Consider the following 15,445-nt stretch of genomic DNA (forward strand, 5'->3'; position numbering starts at 1 on the left):
TCAGAAAAGAGTGCTGTAGTTCAATTCTTGAGGTTTCTCTTTTGGTTGGGTGAGACGGTAGATTTATGAATTTGCCCACCCTTAGAAGACGCACTCTTTGCTGTAGTGTCCTCACATGCACTCCTTCCGTTACGGACGAGTACCCAGAATATCTGTCATCCAAAGCTTATCTGCTGACTTATAATTCCTTGTAAATCACCCAGTCTGTGTCCAGGGCTTTGCAATTTTCTTATTCCCCTCTGTCTAAATAGATCTGCAATCCCCATTCTTTTAGCAGCTAGCTGCGTCCTCAAGTGCTTGGGATTATAAAGCAGGAAGATAATGATGGCTCTCCATTTCACAGGTGGGCAACTGGGGCAGAGGCAGGGTGGATGAGCTGTTCGAAAGTCATGGTGTTTGGGATTGAGCCCCTTATCCCTCAGGAACCATGGATCCAGCCTCCAAACCATGCGTCCTCTCACACGCTATTTATAAAAAGTGGCTTTTGTGCTTTGTTGCATAAAACTTTTCTGCCTCCCCACCGGGGTGAAACTGAAACCCACAGGAAAAAAAAAAATAACATAAAAAAAGAGATTGCCAAAGCCTGCTGCAGGGGGGTGAGTAGCTCCCTGCAGTTCCCCCAGCACCCAAAACCCCCCTCCCTTCTCCAAATTGAGCTGGTAAAGCAAAAACTTCTGCAAGCAATTGCTTAATTGCCTCAAATTGATTCCATGGTTTTATTAAGATATTTGCCCAGCTCTATTATGGTTAATTATTTGTATTACAGTAGACTCTGAGGCCCCAAGCTGAGATCAGGGCCCCATTGTGCTAAATACTGTGCAAGCACATCATAACAAAATCACTCCTTGCCCCAGATAGATCACAGTTATGCGGAGAGCTGCGGTAGAGACACACCACAACTCGTGTGAACACCTTTTTCGGAGAGGCCACCGTGGATTTCGAAAGCCAAAAGGGTCCCTCACGAGAGCTGGGACTGCTTTCGTTGTGCGCGCTCCCTGCAGCTCCGCTCTTCTTGCTGAGCTCCGGTGGGGGAACAATCGAGGGAGAGAATATTGACACACAACCAAGAGGAGAACCCCCCACCTGGCCCAAGGCTTCATGATGGGAAGGAGGAGGGGGAAATAGGGAAGAGGAAAGAAAAGTGGGGAAAACAAAACAGATTCCCGCGCTGCCTTCCCCTTCACCTTTCGTTCGTGCTTGGAAGCTCGGCCGCAGGAGGTTCATGAGGGAGCTTGTTTCCCCGGGGATTTCCAGCCTCATTTTGCAGATGCAAAGCGTTCCTCTGTTTAGGTGAACGTTAAGACGAGCGCTCGGCTTTCAGCTAGCCTTGTGGAGACCCCGTGCCCACTGCCACTGCCTTCTTCCGCTTCCTAGCCCAGGCGAGGAAGAGGAGCGAAAATGCAAAAGGGGAACCCTACGCTTCTCTTTCCCCCTCCTTCCACTCCACTCCACAGCCAAATCTCTGTGGCGTCATCTCACTCGTGCATGGGAGATCTTGCTTATTGAGGGGTCAGCGCTGGAGGAGCTTTCCCACAGCTGCAATCAACTGGGGAGAGTTTTGAGACCTTCCAACCTTGCTGGAGGTGATGCTCGGGGCTGGGAGCGTGGTAGATTTGGGGTGAACGGCCGGCTGGTGATTCAACAGAGGGTCTCGCTTGTACCCTGGGTGCTGATGAGCACTGGGTGCCCCTATGGAGATGCTCAGGAGGCATCTTGCAGAGAGACAGCATTGCCCTCCTCTTTCTTGTGCTTTTCGTTGCGTTGCAACACAGGGTTGAGAGGATGTGAAAGGCAGCAAACTGTTAGCCCAAAATCAGGGGAAAATCCAATTGTTTCCAAACACTAAACTCAGGCCTCAAGCAGAGCGGGAACCTCCGGAGATAACGCGGTGTCTGTATGTGTGTGTGTCTCTGTGTGTAAAACGGCCTTGCAGAATCCCCCCAGCTTTAGCAGGGCTTTGAAAAAGATCTGGGTGGTGATTCAAAATCCAGGTTATGACCTGTGACCTTTGGATGAGAAATTGTTGCCATTTAGGATGTGTTAGGAGGTCCATCCTTTTCATCAAATGCGTGTTTCTTCTTGCTGCGGGAGGCAATCACACCGGTATATCATTAACTCGCAGAAAAGGAGGCTGTAAAAGAAGTTGATGGGGGACCTTAGCCCACACCCTGCTGGGGTCTGCTCAGAGCACAATATCCCAGCGACCATGAGATTAAGCTAAAGAGAAAAGTGAAAATGCTTTTCACGATTCACACGCCCTTTAGATTGTTTTATTAAACCATTTGAATAGGGATTTCCCTTTCGGCCGACAACGGGGCCCGGCCAATGCATAGTTCTAGGTTGCTATGACTTAGTTGGTGCTGGCTAATCACAAGTGAGGGCAAATTTCATATAAAATATCTCGGGCCATTGTCAACCTAATGCAGCGTGACAGTGCCAGCACAAAGGGGGATTCATTCACCCCAGCAGGTAATAAGGACGATTTGCCATACCAACCAGGCAGTCTCGAGGGGGGCTGTCAAATACGATCAGAGCAGCGAAATGGAGCCTCACATTCCATTCTCAGGTGGGCGAAGGCGATCCTTTTGTTCATCCATGTTGCTTCTGATAACAGAATACAATTTTTTTTTCTTTTCCTTCCCCGTGTACTATTGACCAGCAGGGCTGTTTTGCACAGAGGTCTTTGGCGCTTGCTTGTTTTATTCTTGCCTTTTTTTTTTCGAGGCCAGAAGGGACCTCAATGATCCTTTAACCTGCAACGCACCCCGGAGAATTTCACCCCAGTCCTTCCCTGCTCCTTTTCCGCCTTCTCCTTTCATTAAGGACTCAGTCCTGCCACAATGAGCGAGCTGTATCTCTGCTAATAACCCTCAATTGGCACACAGCTTCCTTTTGTCTAGGGCCTCCCAGGGACATCGAGTGGTTGGAGAGACGAGGGGTCGGGGTAATGTGGGACGATTCGGAGGGCCGAGAGGACCGTGCTGTTTCAGGACTCGAGATGACGATGAAATATTCAGAAGAAGGCATTTATGGGATGGTGAGAGGAGGGGATCAGACGCTGAGTGTTTCACACATGACCAAGCCAACAGAAAGACAGATAAAACGTGCTTGCATTAAGCAGGGTAGGTAGGGAGACATACATGGTAATGATTAGATTGACAGAGAGATAGGGCGATAGAGAGAGAGATAGAAGGATGTTTGCTTTGCAGGTATCAGACTTGGGTTACTGATACCAGACCATCCTGCTGATTTGCCTATCTTGGGGGTCTGGTTACCTGTGATCACCTGGGGTTATTTTGACAGTAGCTAATTAGCGAGAGCATTCCAGCCTTCTACCCACCTTCAGCTCACGTGGGCTCCAAGGGCAGAAGGGAGCACCGGCCCCGCTCCCAGCACTGTGCACAAGGCTCCCGCGCTGCTCCGGCGTCTGACAATCTTGCTTTACCTGTTTTGGGTAGAGCCCGAAAGGTTTGGAAGCGTGAGCACCGTGCTGGAGGTTGCAGCTCTGTTGTGCTGGGTGCAACGATAACCATAAGTAACCAGCAGAAAAAAAATGGGGAAAGAAGGGAAAAAAAAAAAAAGAAAAACACTGTTCAGGTGTTTTAGGGGAACTTGACCTTCAGGATTTTACAAGCTATGTTAATCCAACCTCCTTCGATCCAACATTCCCTCTTATCTGTATCGCCTTCATGTTCCCTGGCAGGAATTGCCCATTTAATAATTTCCCTCCAATGATCTGAATCACAGCTAATCTGATCAAATGTCTTTTTAGGGCCTTTCATCTTCCCAGGGATGTGTTGACACTAGCACACTGGTTCAGAGGAAACAAGAACTCAATCAGAACTTCGTTCAAAACACAGATGGGACCCAAACCTAACCTTTCCTTTAAGATATGCAAAAGTGTGGTTAGCTTCTTGTTATTATGCTTTGCATTTGCATAAGTCTTTGCATTTTGGGGCCTGATTTTGAAAAGGATAAAAAAGTCAAACCAACCCCGGAGCTGGATTTTGATGAGAAACGGCACAGAATCAGCTGGGCATGGAGTTGGCATGGCTCTCTGTGAAGAAGGGCATAGGCTGTAGCGTCACGCAGAGCCCGGCATGGATCTGCGGGGCAGCTCCTGGCTGGCATCACTTGCTGCAGTGTGGGTGCTCCAAAGTCGCATTTCTCCCACCACCGCATCTGCTCTTGGAGCCACCCACACTCCATTTCAGGGTTAGACCTGAAAGCCTTGATTACCTGCAGCCCACAAGGACCACTGTTTTGGCACAGTGGGTTTCCCCAGACTTGGAGATAAACTGAAAGAGGGTAGATTTAGAGTAGATCTAAGGAAGAAATTCTTCCCTCTGAGGGTGGTGAGGCTCTGGAATGGGCTGCCCAGAGAAGTTGTGACTGCCCCATCCCTGGAAGTGTTCAAGGTCAGGGTGGATGAGGCTTTGAGAAACCTGACCTAGAGGAAGTTTCCCTGTCCATGGCAGGAGGGGTGGAACTAGCTGATCTTTAAAGTCCCTTCCAACCCAAACCATTCTATGATTCTATGATAAACTCACTTGGGAAATGTTGCTAAAGACTAGCAGACCTGAGACAAGCCTACACGCCAGACAACGGCAGCAGGCATCTGGGTTTCACTGGTCTGTGGCTCCAAATCAGTCTGTAAATCTACATGGAGACTACAGTCTTACAAACAGATCTCTGAGGAAGGGACTTAGCGGTCCTCCTCCATCCAAGGAACACCAGCTGATCATTTAGACTCTGCTCTTGTCCAAAGGATCCCATGCAATCATGCTCTTCTGGACATGATTGATGGGGGTGTATATAGCTCTGGACACATCTTCTCTATGCAACTCAGAGCTGCTCTGGAAAGTCCTGCAGCTACTGCCAAGACCTACAATGGCTATAAAACCCAGATGAGGTGCTGATAAGAAAGCAGCCGTGTCCACACAGCTCAGCACAGAGGCAGATTGAGGTACTGATGTTCTCATGGAAGGCTCTACGGGAAAAGATTGATCCAAGCATAAGCAACACTCCTAGGGAAAAAAGACATCATGCAGTACTGGGTGAGGGAAAAGTCCTTCCTTTTGCCTGTCTCCTCTGTAGTGTTGTAGGCTGTAAGGATGCTCAGAGCTCAGGCTATAAAGTGTAAGTTGAGATTTCTGTCTCTGTCCCGTACAGACGGTATGCCAGATGTGGTCTGTGGTGTCAGTCAAGAGCAATTACCATCTGAACGAATCTATGAGTAGTTTTTTATGTGCCGTGATACATTAATTTTGTCAATTTTTGCAAACTGGGAAACTGAGGCAGAGTTTCAGAGTCGCTCGTGTCCAGAGAGGGATTTTGTGCAGCATTTGTAGCCCACTGGGTAAGGCAGGCACCAGGCTCTGATCTTCCTAAAGCCTCCAGAGTATTCTCAGAGCAACAACAAGGACCTTCTGACAGATGCTGCAGTGATGGAGCAGAAAATCAGGGTCAGAGCATTTGGCTGCTGGGTGTTCAGACTTGGGAGTGATACCAAGTAAAGAAATGAAAGCTTTAAAGCAGCTTAGGATCTCCTCCTAAAGCTTTGACTTTGGAAAGCATTTTCCAATATACCTAGTATGAACACAGCACGTGCTGTCGGATTTGGGAATGTGCTCTGCGGATTGATTCACCCTCCCACCAGAAAGCCTGACTTGTCTCCTCCTTTTACAGTTGAGTGCATCCAAGACCACAACTTGCTCCTCTCCACCTTTCCTAATGGGTAGCAGATGCATCTTTGAAAGCAAACAGCAAGTGTGGTACAAAGATCCTGTTTTTGGGGTGGGAGGGTCGGTGAGGAGCCTTTGGTGCCAGGCCAGGAGATGTTGCAGGAGGTCAACACGTTGAAGTTGGTGAGGATGGGTCAGAGGAAACATGAACACTGGAAAGAGGGGCCTCTCCGGAGAGGAGCTGGAGGAGGCTTGAGGCTGAGCCAGCCAGCTTATGTAAAACCTTTTCAGTTGATTTATCTGAGACGGGATCCTCTGTTGCTACAATCGAGAGGAATGTGGTGAAACTGAAGCTTGATTGCCTCCAAGGCCACGAGAGCCAATATTTTGTTTCCAACGTTCCCTGTATTTTCCCCACAAGCAATGTCAGGCTCGCAGCAGCCGTGACACCTCTGTAATCCTCCTCCTCCTCCTCCTCTACAACGGGAATGACACTTGTTCCCCTCCAGCGCTTGGGCACTGTCTCTGCAGCGTGGATGGATCTGTCAGCCAGCGTGTGCCAAGGAGTTCCTTGTTCTCCATCTTCACCTGGTGCCGTGCCAGTATTTAATAGTTCCGATTGGCAAATGATTTACTCCCTCGTGATCATGACAAAAAAAAGCTTTTACCACTTGTTTTCCCATCTTCCCTCCTTGTTTCCCAGGGGAGAAATATGTCCTGTGTTCTGAGATGTGACCCTTCATTTCTTACAATCGTAGAATCATAGAACAGTTTGGGTTGGAAGGAACCTGTAAAGGTCATCTAGTACAAGCCTCCTGCAATGAGCAGAGACATCTTCAACTACAGCAGGTTGCTCAGAGCCCCGTTCAGCCTGACCTTGATTGTTTCCAGGGATGAGGCATCTATCACCTCTCTGGGCAAACCTGTTCCAGTGTTTCACTACTCTCATAGTAAAACATTTCTTCCTTGTGTCTAGCCTGAATCTACCCTCTTTTAGTTTAAAACCATTGCCCCTTGTCCTATGACAACCAGTCCCACTAAAAAGCCTGTCCTAACCTCTCTTATAAGCTCCTTTCTGTGAGAAGAGCATCGTTAGGTGGAGGACATCATCCCCATGTCCTGAACCCTTGATTCTTGGCTCTGAGGGATCTGCTCGTTGGCAAGTTTAGCACAGAGGCCAGCAGGGCTGAGAGGACCGGAGTATCTTCTTCTCTGGTATCTGGGACAAGCAAGGCTGCATTGCTCCAGGTGGTCCTTGCCTATCCTGCACATAGATTCCAGGGCCAGCAGGCAATGCTGTCCGCGTTAGTATAAGCCAATAGCGAACTCTGCATATGTTTTTGCAGCTCCTGTGAGCTCTGACTCACCAGTCCCATTGGGTTTCATTTCTGCTATTCAGAAGGTAGCTGTGCCTGCAAGGCTGTCAATGTGAGCCTGAAGAACCCACTTCCCCTGGGGTCATCATCTACTTAACATCCGATGAGGCTTCGGCTCAAGGTAGCTCTGAGAGGTACCTTTCAGAGCTGAGGCTTTCCTCCAGCCTTGGCTTCAGTGTAGTTGCAAATAAGGAGCAGGCATTGACTTTTACACCATCAGAACTTCAGCTCCTGCATCCGTGGTGAGGAGCATTTGGTATTAATCTTTTCTGGCATCCTTCTTTTCCAGACAAAGTGGTGCAATGTGGTCTTTCATTCAAGCCTTTCTTATTTAGCTTCCACCATGAAGGTGTTTATGGGTGACCATCCCCACAAGGGAATGGCACAGCTCTCCTCCCATATCTTGGTAAGGTGGCTCTCTTGATGAATTCAAGGAGGAAACCCCAGTGTGCTGATAGCAGCTGGGTAGTCCTTTTTATACTGCAGTCAACAACAAAATTCACCTCACCTTGAGTCTAAAACTGGGCTTTCGAAACTCCCAAAGCTCACTTCACAAATTCTTTACCATCTTCCTCCATTGGACAACGCTTTCCTCCCCTGCAAGCGCCATGATGTCTAACCTGCAAGAAGGACCCCAACATCAGTAATCAGAGGGAAGATGAGCTGTTAAGACAGGCCTCCAATGTCAGAGACAGGGCTGTGTTGGCTCTGAATACCAGAAACACTAGTCTGACCCTAGTTTTATTTCCAGGTTCTTGGGGTTTATTTAGATTATTACTTTTTTTTTTTTTTTTTTTTTTTTTTTAAAATCCAGAGTCAATGTAGTGTCAACTGTTGTGCAAATCCTAGCATGAGAGCTGCGGGTTTGTATCCCCTCGGGCCAAGGAGGGAATTGAAACCCTTTCTCACACGCCCTGGGTACATGCCCTACCAGACAAACGATGGAAAGACTTTATACCTTCCGCCCTGAGAGATGGGTGTCTGGGTGTCTGAAATAGCTGACACAACAGGTAGCTTCCTCTTGTCTTTTAGCTTTGAAAAACAACGCTGAGAGAAAATAGCATGTCTCCTCCCTGCAATCCTGCTAACCAGATGTGATGTCTTCTCCGTTTTTAGCCCGCTTGCTAAGTGACTCTCCCAAGAGCATTCAAGCAGTCTGTGGTGTCAGAAATTCAAAGCTTGCAGCCACTCCATTGTAGTGCCTTTCCTGCAGTGGAACAGGGAGTAGGATCCTCTATTCAAGAGCAGACATGCTAATGATGGCTGGCAGGAATGGTTGAGATGTGGGAACTCTTTCTTTCACTGTTATATGTCTCCCAGAACAATTTGGGAGAACTCTATTCTTCTCCATGTTGTTTATACATTATCCAGCCCAAAGAGCCATTAAGTCATTGTTTCACTCCAAGGACTATGTTTCAAAAGGGATGGTGACAAGGTCCTGGGTAGTAAAGGGTTGTTGGCATGGGAGGTTTGTCTCCAGAGAGCAGAGTCAGTAGCTGTCCTGGAGTCATGAAGGTTCCCTTTGCAAAGGAGCTTCCACAGCTTCAGGAGGATGATCTAGAAAAGCAGCATGCTGAAAGGAAAACCCTTAGAGCAGAGTCCATCTCCTTTCTTTCTTCCATTTTTCCTTCCATTTTTCCTTCCATTTTTCCTTCCTTCCTTCCTTCCTTCCTTCCTTCCTTCCTTCCTTCCTTCCTTCCTTCCTTCCTTCCTTCCTTCCTTCCTTCCTTCCTTCCTTCCTTCCTTCCTTCCTTCCTTCCTTCCTTCCTTCCTTCCTTCCTTCCTTCCTTCCTTCCTTCCTTCCTTCCTTCCTTCCTTCCTTCCTTCCTTCCTTCCTTCCTTCCTTCCTTCCTTCCTTCCTTCCTTCCTTCCTTCCCTGACCTCATTGCTTTCTTTTAAAGATAAGTCAGTGTAAACAGCAGTGCCCTGTTTCTAAAATACCACCTAGCCCTTCAAGCTGTGATCCTACAGGTCTTGCAACATCAGCTCCCAACGCATCTGAAGGTGAGTTGCTTTGCCCTGTCCCTGGAACCTACTGTTACCACCAGGCCATGGTGCAGGGAGGAAGGAAAGATTTAGGGTGTCAAGAGCGGGGACAACAGGGCTCAGTGCTATGATACAGAAGCAGTAAAAAGGCACTATAACTTATTAAGACTAAAATAAACCATTATGTTCACCCTTCCACATCACCGTAGTCCTTTCTCTCTCATATCTGGGATATCTACCTGACCCGAGGTTAATCAGTTAGTCATTCAGAGAAAGAGTCAGGGAAAATAAGTCACTGTCTGGGCTGAAGCAGACGAGAGCAGGTTTCATATGTTAGACAGTAGTCATATTTATGCATTTATTCATTTTCTTCCCTCATCCCGCAACTTGACAACCCTCTGTTCAACTCCAACACCTTCTGCCCACAATTCTGAAGACATCACTGAATTTAGCTCTGCACACTCCTGAAGAGATAAGCAGCATTATCCTCAGGTGTAGGGATAAGTAAGCAGAGGCACAGACTGTCTAAAGGATTCCCCTAAAGTCATAGAATCCTGGAATGGTTTGGGTTGGAAAGGACCTTAGAGATCATCTAGTTCCAACCCCCCTGCCATGGACAGGGGAAACTTCCTCTAGATCAGATTGCTCAAAGCCCCATCCAACCTGGCCTTGGACACTTCCAGGAATGGGGCATCCACAAATTCTCTGGGCAACCTGTTCCAGTGCCTCACCACCCTCAGAGAGAAGAATTTCTTCCTTATATCTAAGGAAGTCAAGTAAAAAAAGCCCTATGAAATCAGGAAATCAAATCTTATGTCACCTTATCCTCAGGCCTCTCAATTCTCATATTGATACTGTCCAGCCATGTGTTTTTGCATCTTTAGATGTTTCTGCTGCTGAGGCAGAGTGGTCAGAGGGATTCTGCATGGGATGTTCGGTCTCCCAGCTTTACAGACTGGACTCTTTAGGAAACTATCTCCAGAAGTGACCAGTAACTTGGAGAGCTCTGCATAAGGGGGCAGCTACGAAGCATCCCTAAAAGGCCTCTGTAAATCTCAGCATCTTTTTTCACTTATAGCCGCCCCCCTCAAAAGGGTCCAGAACAGGGTACCTCGAAGCACCAGCCATCCAAGTCTCCAAGCCCTGCAGGTAAACTCAGGAGCAGGCAAGAATTAAACAAGCTGAAGCCGGAGCTTTGGTGACCTTATGCTGCACTGAAAGCAAAGTGGTTAAAATACTCTTAAGTCAACATCCCCATGAGGTATTAGTCCCTATTAACCTTCTCTTGCCAGATGACTTTCCAGAAGCTCTCTTCAAGTCATAACGAGCTGCTTGTCTCCTGCTACCAGAACCACCCAGAGAGGAATGAGGCGACCTGACAAATATACTGCACTTTCCTGTTATCTTTGCTAAGTCTCTTGCATTTTTATATGGCACCTTAATAACCCCTCATTTCCATTACAAGTGCATGCTTTCCTTCTGCTTATCTGTATCTCTATACACTCCTTCTCCATTCCTGCAGCCACACCGCCTCCGGCTACAACCTGGGGAGCTCTTCAGAGCTCAGCAGGGTCAGGTCTGCTTAGTAATCGGAGGACAGTCCTATAACTTAGGAGGTGGCCGGACGTGATTCACGCAATGGCGCTCTTCCATCTGCGTCAATATTGAACTCGGTGCCTTAAGTTAGGGGTAGGAGACGTAAACCCAGTGCCCTAATTTCATGGAGTCATTAAGAGATCGGCTGCAACTTTCTCAAGAGACAAACTCCTAACCTCAATGCCCCGGGGCCAGATTTCAGCTTCTTCGCTCTGCCTGCCTGCATTCCCCAGGTAGTTACGATCAGATACAATGCTATTTGCTTCCTGTTGTGTGCTGTTAAGTGGTGGCTGCACTCCACCCCAGGGGTGGCTGCATTTCAAAAGCAAGGGAGCGATTACGGCGTATACCGGCTGTAAAAGGCATCGGTGCTCCTTCTGGGAAGAGGAGAGCCGAGTATAATCGGTGTTTCTTAAGGCAAATCCCATCAATACCTTCCTTGAGCTGTAGGCTCCAGTGGAGAGTTTAGGTAAGAGACCTGGGATTTGGGCAGAATTGGGTATCTACGACCGAAGCTGTGCTCCTGTAACTCCTTGTTCAGCTGCGTCTAAGTCCTGGAGACTTAGAGAAATAATAATAAATAACTTAAATAACTTAATGAACAAACACAGAGAAACACCTCTGTTCTGAGCTAATGGTTTCTGCTGAAGGCCGGGTGGGATCCATGACCTGTGGACTCCCAGCCCAAGGCCACCCCTGTCATGCCCACACTGGAGAAGGCTTTCTACACAAACACCGTGGCTGCAGCTGCTTTCTTTTCAGTTCCAGTTTGGCAAGGCACAGGGGATCTCCATGGCATTTGCAAACATCGGTTCAGCACCTATAGCACCTACCCAAGTAGTTAAATACCTGGATCAGATCTCTTCTCCTGAGCAGAGGAAGGGGTGATTCCCAAGATACGAAAGCTCACATATTCAAGCAGCCATTACAGCTGTCAGATAGAAGGGAGAAGAAGAAGAATTATCATGTTCTTCTCCCGTCCATGGCATAGCAGCATATCAAAAGGTTTCAAGATTAGTTAGGCCACAGTGGGAGGAGGTGGAAGCTGTGTCAGCTATTCTCTGGTCAGGAACTGTATGTTCTACCTCCCTACCAGAGGGTAACGGCATTGATCTCACCAGCTTATCTGACTGGCTTCTATGAGGAGCCTTTACCTTTTACAGACCTCAAGGCTGGTCATTAATGCCCTTGGAGACACCATACCAAGCTCTCCACCCTGAAGATTTGGTTTCTGGATTCCACTTAGGCTTACACAAGTACAAGATGCCAAGTCCCCGGTCCTGTCAGAACTGGACTCATGTGGTCATGCTCAGAAGCTGAGCTTTCACACAGCTCAGGAACTGCATGGTCACCATTTACAGGAAGCTGAGATCCTCCAGGCTGAACAGATGCTGAACAAGGGTTTATAAAAATCACAGTGTGGAGCTGAGGGTTCTTGCATTTTCCTTTTTTGGTTCTAGCCCTCAGTGACTTATTAACCTCATGATGTGCATTGACATCATGTTCCAGGACATTGCTCATACCTTCGGCTTGTAAGTTCATGCACATTATTTGATTTGCATACTGTTGTATTTGGTAGTCTTCCCAAAGCAAAGTGATGCTGCACAAGCTCTTGCTTAGCCTTCAATCCAGCCGGGACTGCTCTGCAAACACGAAGTTTTGATTTCTCCCTGAGAACATGTTGGTTTTTTGGCTTGGCATATTAAACTTTCCTCGCGTTAGTAAAGCCTGGAAGCATCTAAAAGGTAAAGATTAAGCCAAAATGCCCAGGGAAAGCTCAGATCAGCAAAATACGGTGCAGAGAAGGTTGGAGTGGTTTTGAGGAGGCACCTCATCAGTTGATGTAAAGCTCAGTACAAGCTGGCGAAGCTGCATCAACTGAAAATCTGACCTTTATGGATCCATTCATATTTCAACACTGTCCTGGCCTAAGCATCTGAAAGGTGTCAGAGACAACATGCTTTCTTGGCTGACTGGTCTATAGGCACGAGGAGAGCTCCTGGGGGGAATGGTACAGGAGGTCAAAGGAAGCCAGTTATCAGAATCGTTGTGTCTTCTTAGATTTGCCTCAAGGGTTTGAGAATAGCCCTGTTCATGATAAAAATGCCATTTTGCTGAAGCCAAGAAGCATTGCAGTGATGTTTTCTGAGATGTGATGTTGAAATCCAGAGTCATTTCTAGTGAGTTAAGAAACATAAAGAGACCCAAACTGAGAGGGAAAAAAAAAAAGATATTTTGGTACATTGCCCATTTGCAAAGCATTTTGAAACGTTTGGTTTTCATTTTGACACAGCCTAGAAAAAGCTCTGGAAACCAGGAAAACCAGTCTAATGCTGAGCTGCCCTTCCTCACTCAGGTCCAGCTAGGATGAAAGGCTGTGAAGGAAAGTCTCCACTGAGACCAAAGCTCCTCAATCCCTGACCATGAAATCTTTTGACTGATCCCACACACCATCCTGAGGCAATGGGCAGAAAGGGAAAGCTCATTCTCAGTCTCCTTGTCAGTGGCCCTAATTAGGCAACTGAGCAAAACTTTGGGTAGATGTCAGATGCCATACATTGAACATTGTCTTTAAGTGAGCTAGGCAGCCTAGGAAAAAGAAGGTGGCCTCAGGATGGAGCATGGGAACAATGTTTAGTTTACATAGTGAGGATTGGGGAGTATCTGGCCATCCTGGCATTTTTGTACCTTCTGGCCATCAGCAGCTCTCCCAATTGAGTAGGAGTAGGTGCTTTACCTGATGCGGGTCCTACCACTAAGGCTGGAGGCTGTCATTAAGTGTAGACCTGCATTTTCCATGTTATGGGAACATAGCCCAAATTCTGTGCATCTGACGCCAAAACTGCAGCTCATGGTATGGCTACGTGGTGCATTGCCTCCAAAGTACCATGAAGTATATTCCATATGGCCTCCGAAACTCAGGTTTGCACCACTTTTTGTTTTGCCATGGCCTCATCCTAAGACCTTACGATGACCTTAGTCAAAACTTCTTGGCTGACCTCAGTGGACTTGAATTAAGCCTGGTCCTGTCTACACAGGAGCTTGTTTCCTAGTATAAGAAAATATCTTTGGAGTAGGTCCAAGCCGGACCACAGGGAAGAGGAGAGCTTCCTAGCCTTCTGCCATGCCCTCGAGAGAAGGCGTTCGCAGGGCTGATCGTAGCCACGTGTGGTCCCTTCACTGGCCACTATTCACCGATTTCTCTCTTTCACAGCTACCAGGGAATCAGCCTTTGTCCACGCCATTGCCTCTGCTGGAGTGGCTTTTGCGGTGACCAGATCCTGCGCCGAGGGCTCGGCCACCATCTGCGGCTGTGACACCCGCCACAAGGGCTCTCCTGGGGAGGGCTGGAAATGGGGGGGCTGCAGCGAGGACGTGGAGTTTGGGAGCATGGTGTCTCGGGAGTTTGCGGACGCCCGAGAGAACAGACCAGACGCTCGGTCAGCCATGAACAGGCACAACAACGAAGCTGGAAGGACCGTAAGGACATTTAGTTTCACCTTTCTCGATCTCGCTTTGATCTTTTCTTAACTGCCACAATGGATAGTGGGAGGGAATAACCAAACCTAAATCTGGGCTGGTTTACGTCATGAAACAATGATACTTGCCCTATGATAGTCCTTGTCAAGAAGGTGATTGACGTATTTGACCTATGAAAGCTATATGTAAATTTATCCACCCACATGTAAATGTCTACATTGGAGTCAGTGTTCCAGATGTCTTTATAGAGAACGGATCAAGATAGACAGGTCTAGGATGGAATTTCTTTCCAGCTTGAAGGAGTCATTTGAAATAGCGCAGCTGATGCCCTAATCGTGCCTGTCCGACTCGGCTGATTGTAGGAACAAGGTGGGCTGTACAGCCAGGGATGTCTGTGCTGTAGACATCCAAAGTTGAGAGAGGGACCAGGGTTTATGGGGAGGATTCAGCTGCTTAAGTAAAGGCATTTTAGTATAAACTGAGATATTCTGAAGTATCCAGTCTGTCCTTGTGCTGCTATTGGGAAAGACTGTGTGTGTCCTGCAGGTCCTCTGTCATCTTGGGACTGATGCCTTAGACATTCCCAGAGCTCAGAAATGGCATTAGATGCATGTGTTCGGGCAACTGGCTCCTAGTTTAGTGTGACTGTCCATTCCCCTGGGATCATCACCCTACTCTGTAGGCTTGAGGGTGGGGAAGAACAGGAGAGCGTTTCCCACCACCTCTCTTCTCAGCAGTGTTCCATTTCCCAGAGGGTATTTAAAGAAAATGAGAGGGAATGTGACTCTGGTCCCTGTTTGTTAAACCTGGACCATGCCCCAAAGCCGGATAATGTGTTTTCACTTCAAACTGTTGTGGAGCAAAATGTGTAAGGAAACAGCACAAAACGTTGCCCTCTTGACAGCAACTGCCTCGTACACAGTGAAACTTTTCCATAAGGTAGAACAATCCCAGTAAGCGGACGTTCTCTTTTTCATCTCAAGAATAGCCCATAAAAGCCAGAAGAACATAATCTATGGGAAACAATTTGAGAAATTCAATCACATTATTGCTTGTAGTTATCTTCATTGTGGACAATTTTTATTTCTGGTGGTATTTCATTTTGAAGAGTTGTATTCCGTATTTCGGACCAGCACCGGCCCAAATTATTCCAGGTACCCCAAGGTATCGTGCATTGCTGGTGGCAGTTCCTGGGATGGATAATGAGATACAGCAGACTGTGGAGAAGCTGAGTAGAGTGGAAAGGAGGGATTTGCCTTAAAGTAAGAATCCTTGGAATCAATTGAGCTTTGAGCAAACATCCCTGTGATCACAGGCCTGCAG

At 47.5% G+C, this 15,445-nt stretch overlaps 1 protein-coding gene across 1 annotated transcript in view; it reads left to right on the forward strand.

Annotated features, from left to right (window-relative positions):
• The window catches only part of WNT3A (Wnt family member 3A), an 89,520-nt gene that overhangs the window by 72,295 nt on the left and 1,780 nt on the right, over positions 1-15,445 (forward strand). Inside the window, exon 3 of the mRNA XM_086615207.1 lies at positions 13,857-14,122. Within this exon, the coding sequence (XP_086471333.1) occupies positions 13,857-14,122 (266 nt within the window). The remainder of the gene's footprint in view (positions 1-13,856; positions 14,123-15,445) is intronic.

Source organism: Tauraco erythrolophus, chromosome 7 (assembly GCF_009769465.1).
Source record: "Tauraco erythrolophus isolate bTauEry1 chromosome 7, bTauEry1.pri, whole genome shotgun sequence".
NCBI lineage: Eukaryota > Metazoa > Chordata > Aves > Musophagiformes > Musophagidae > Tauraco > Tauraco erythrolophus.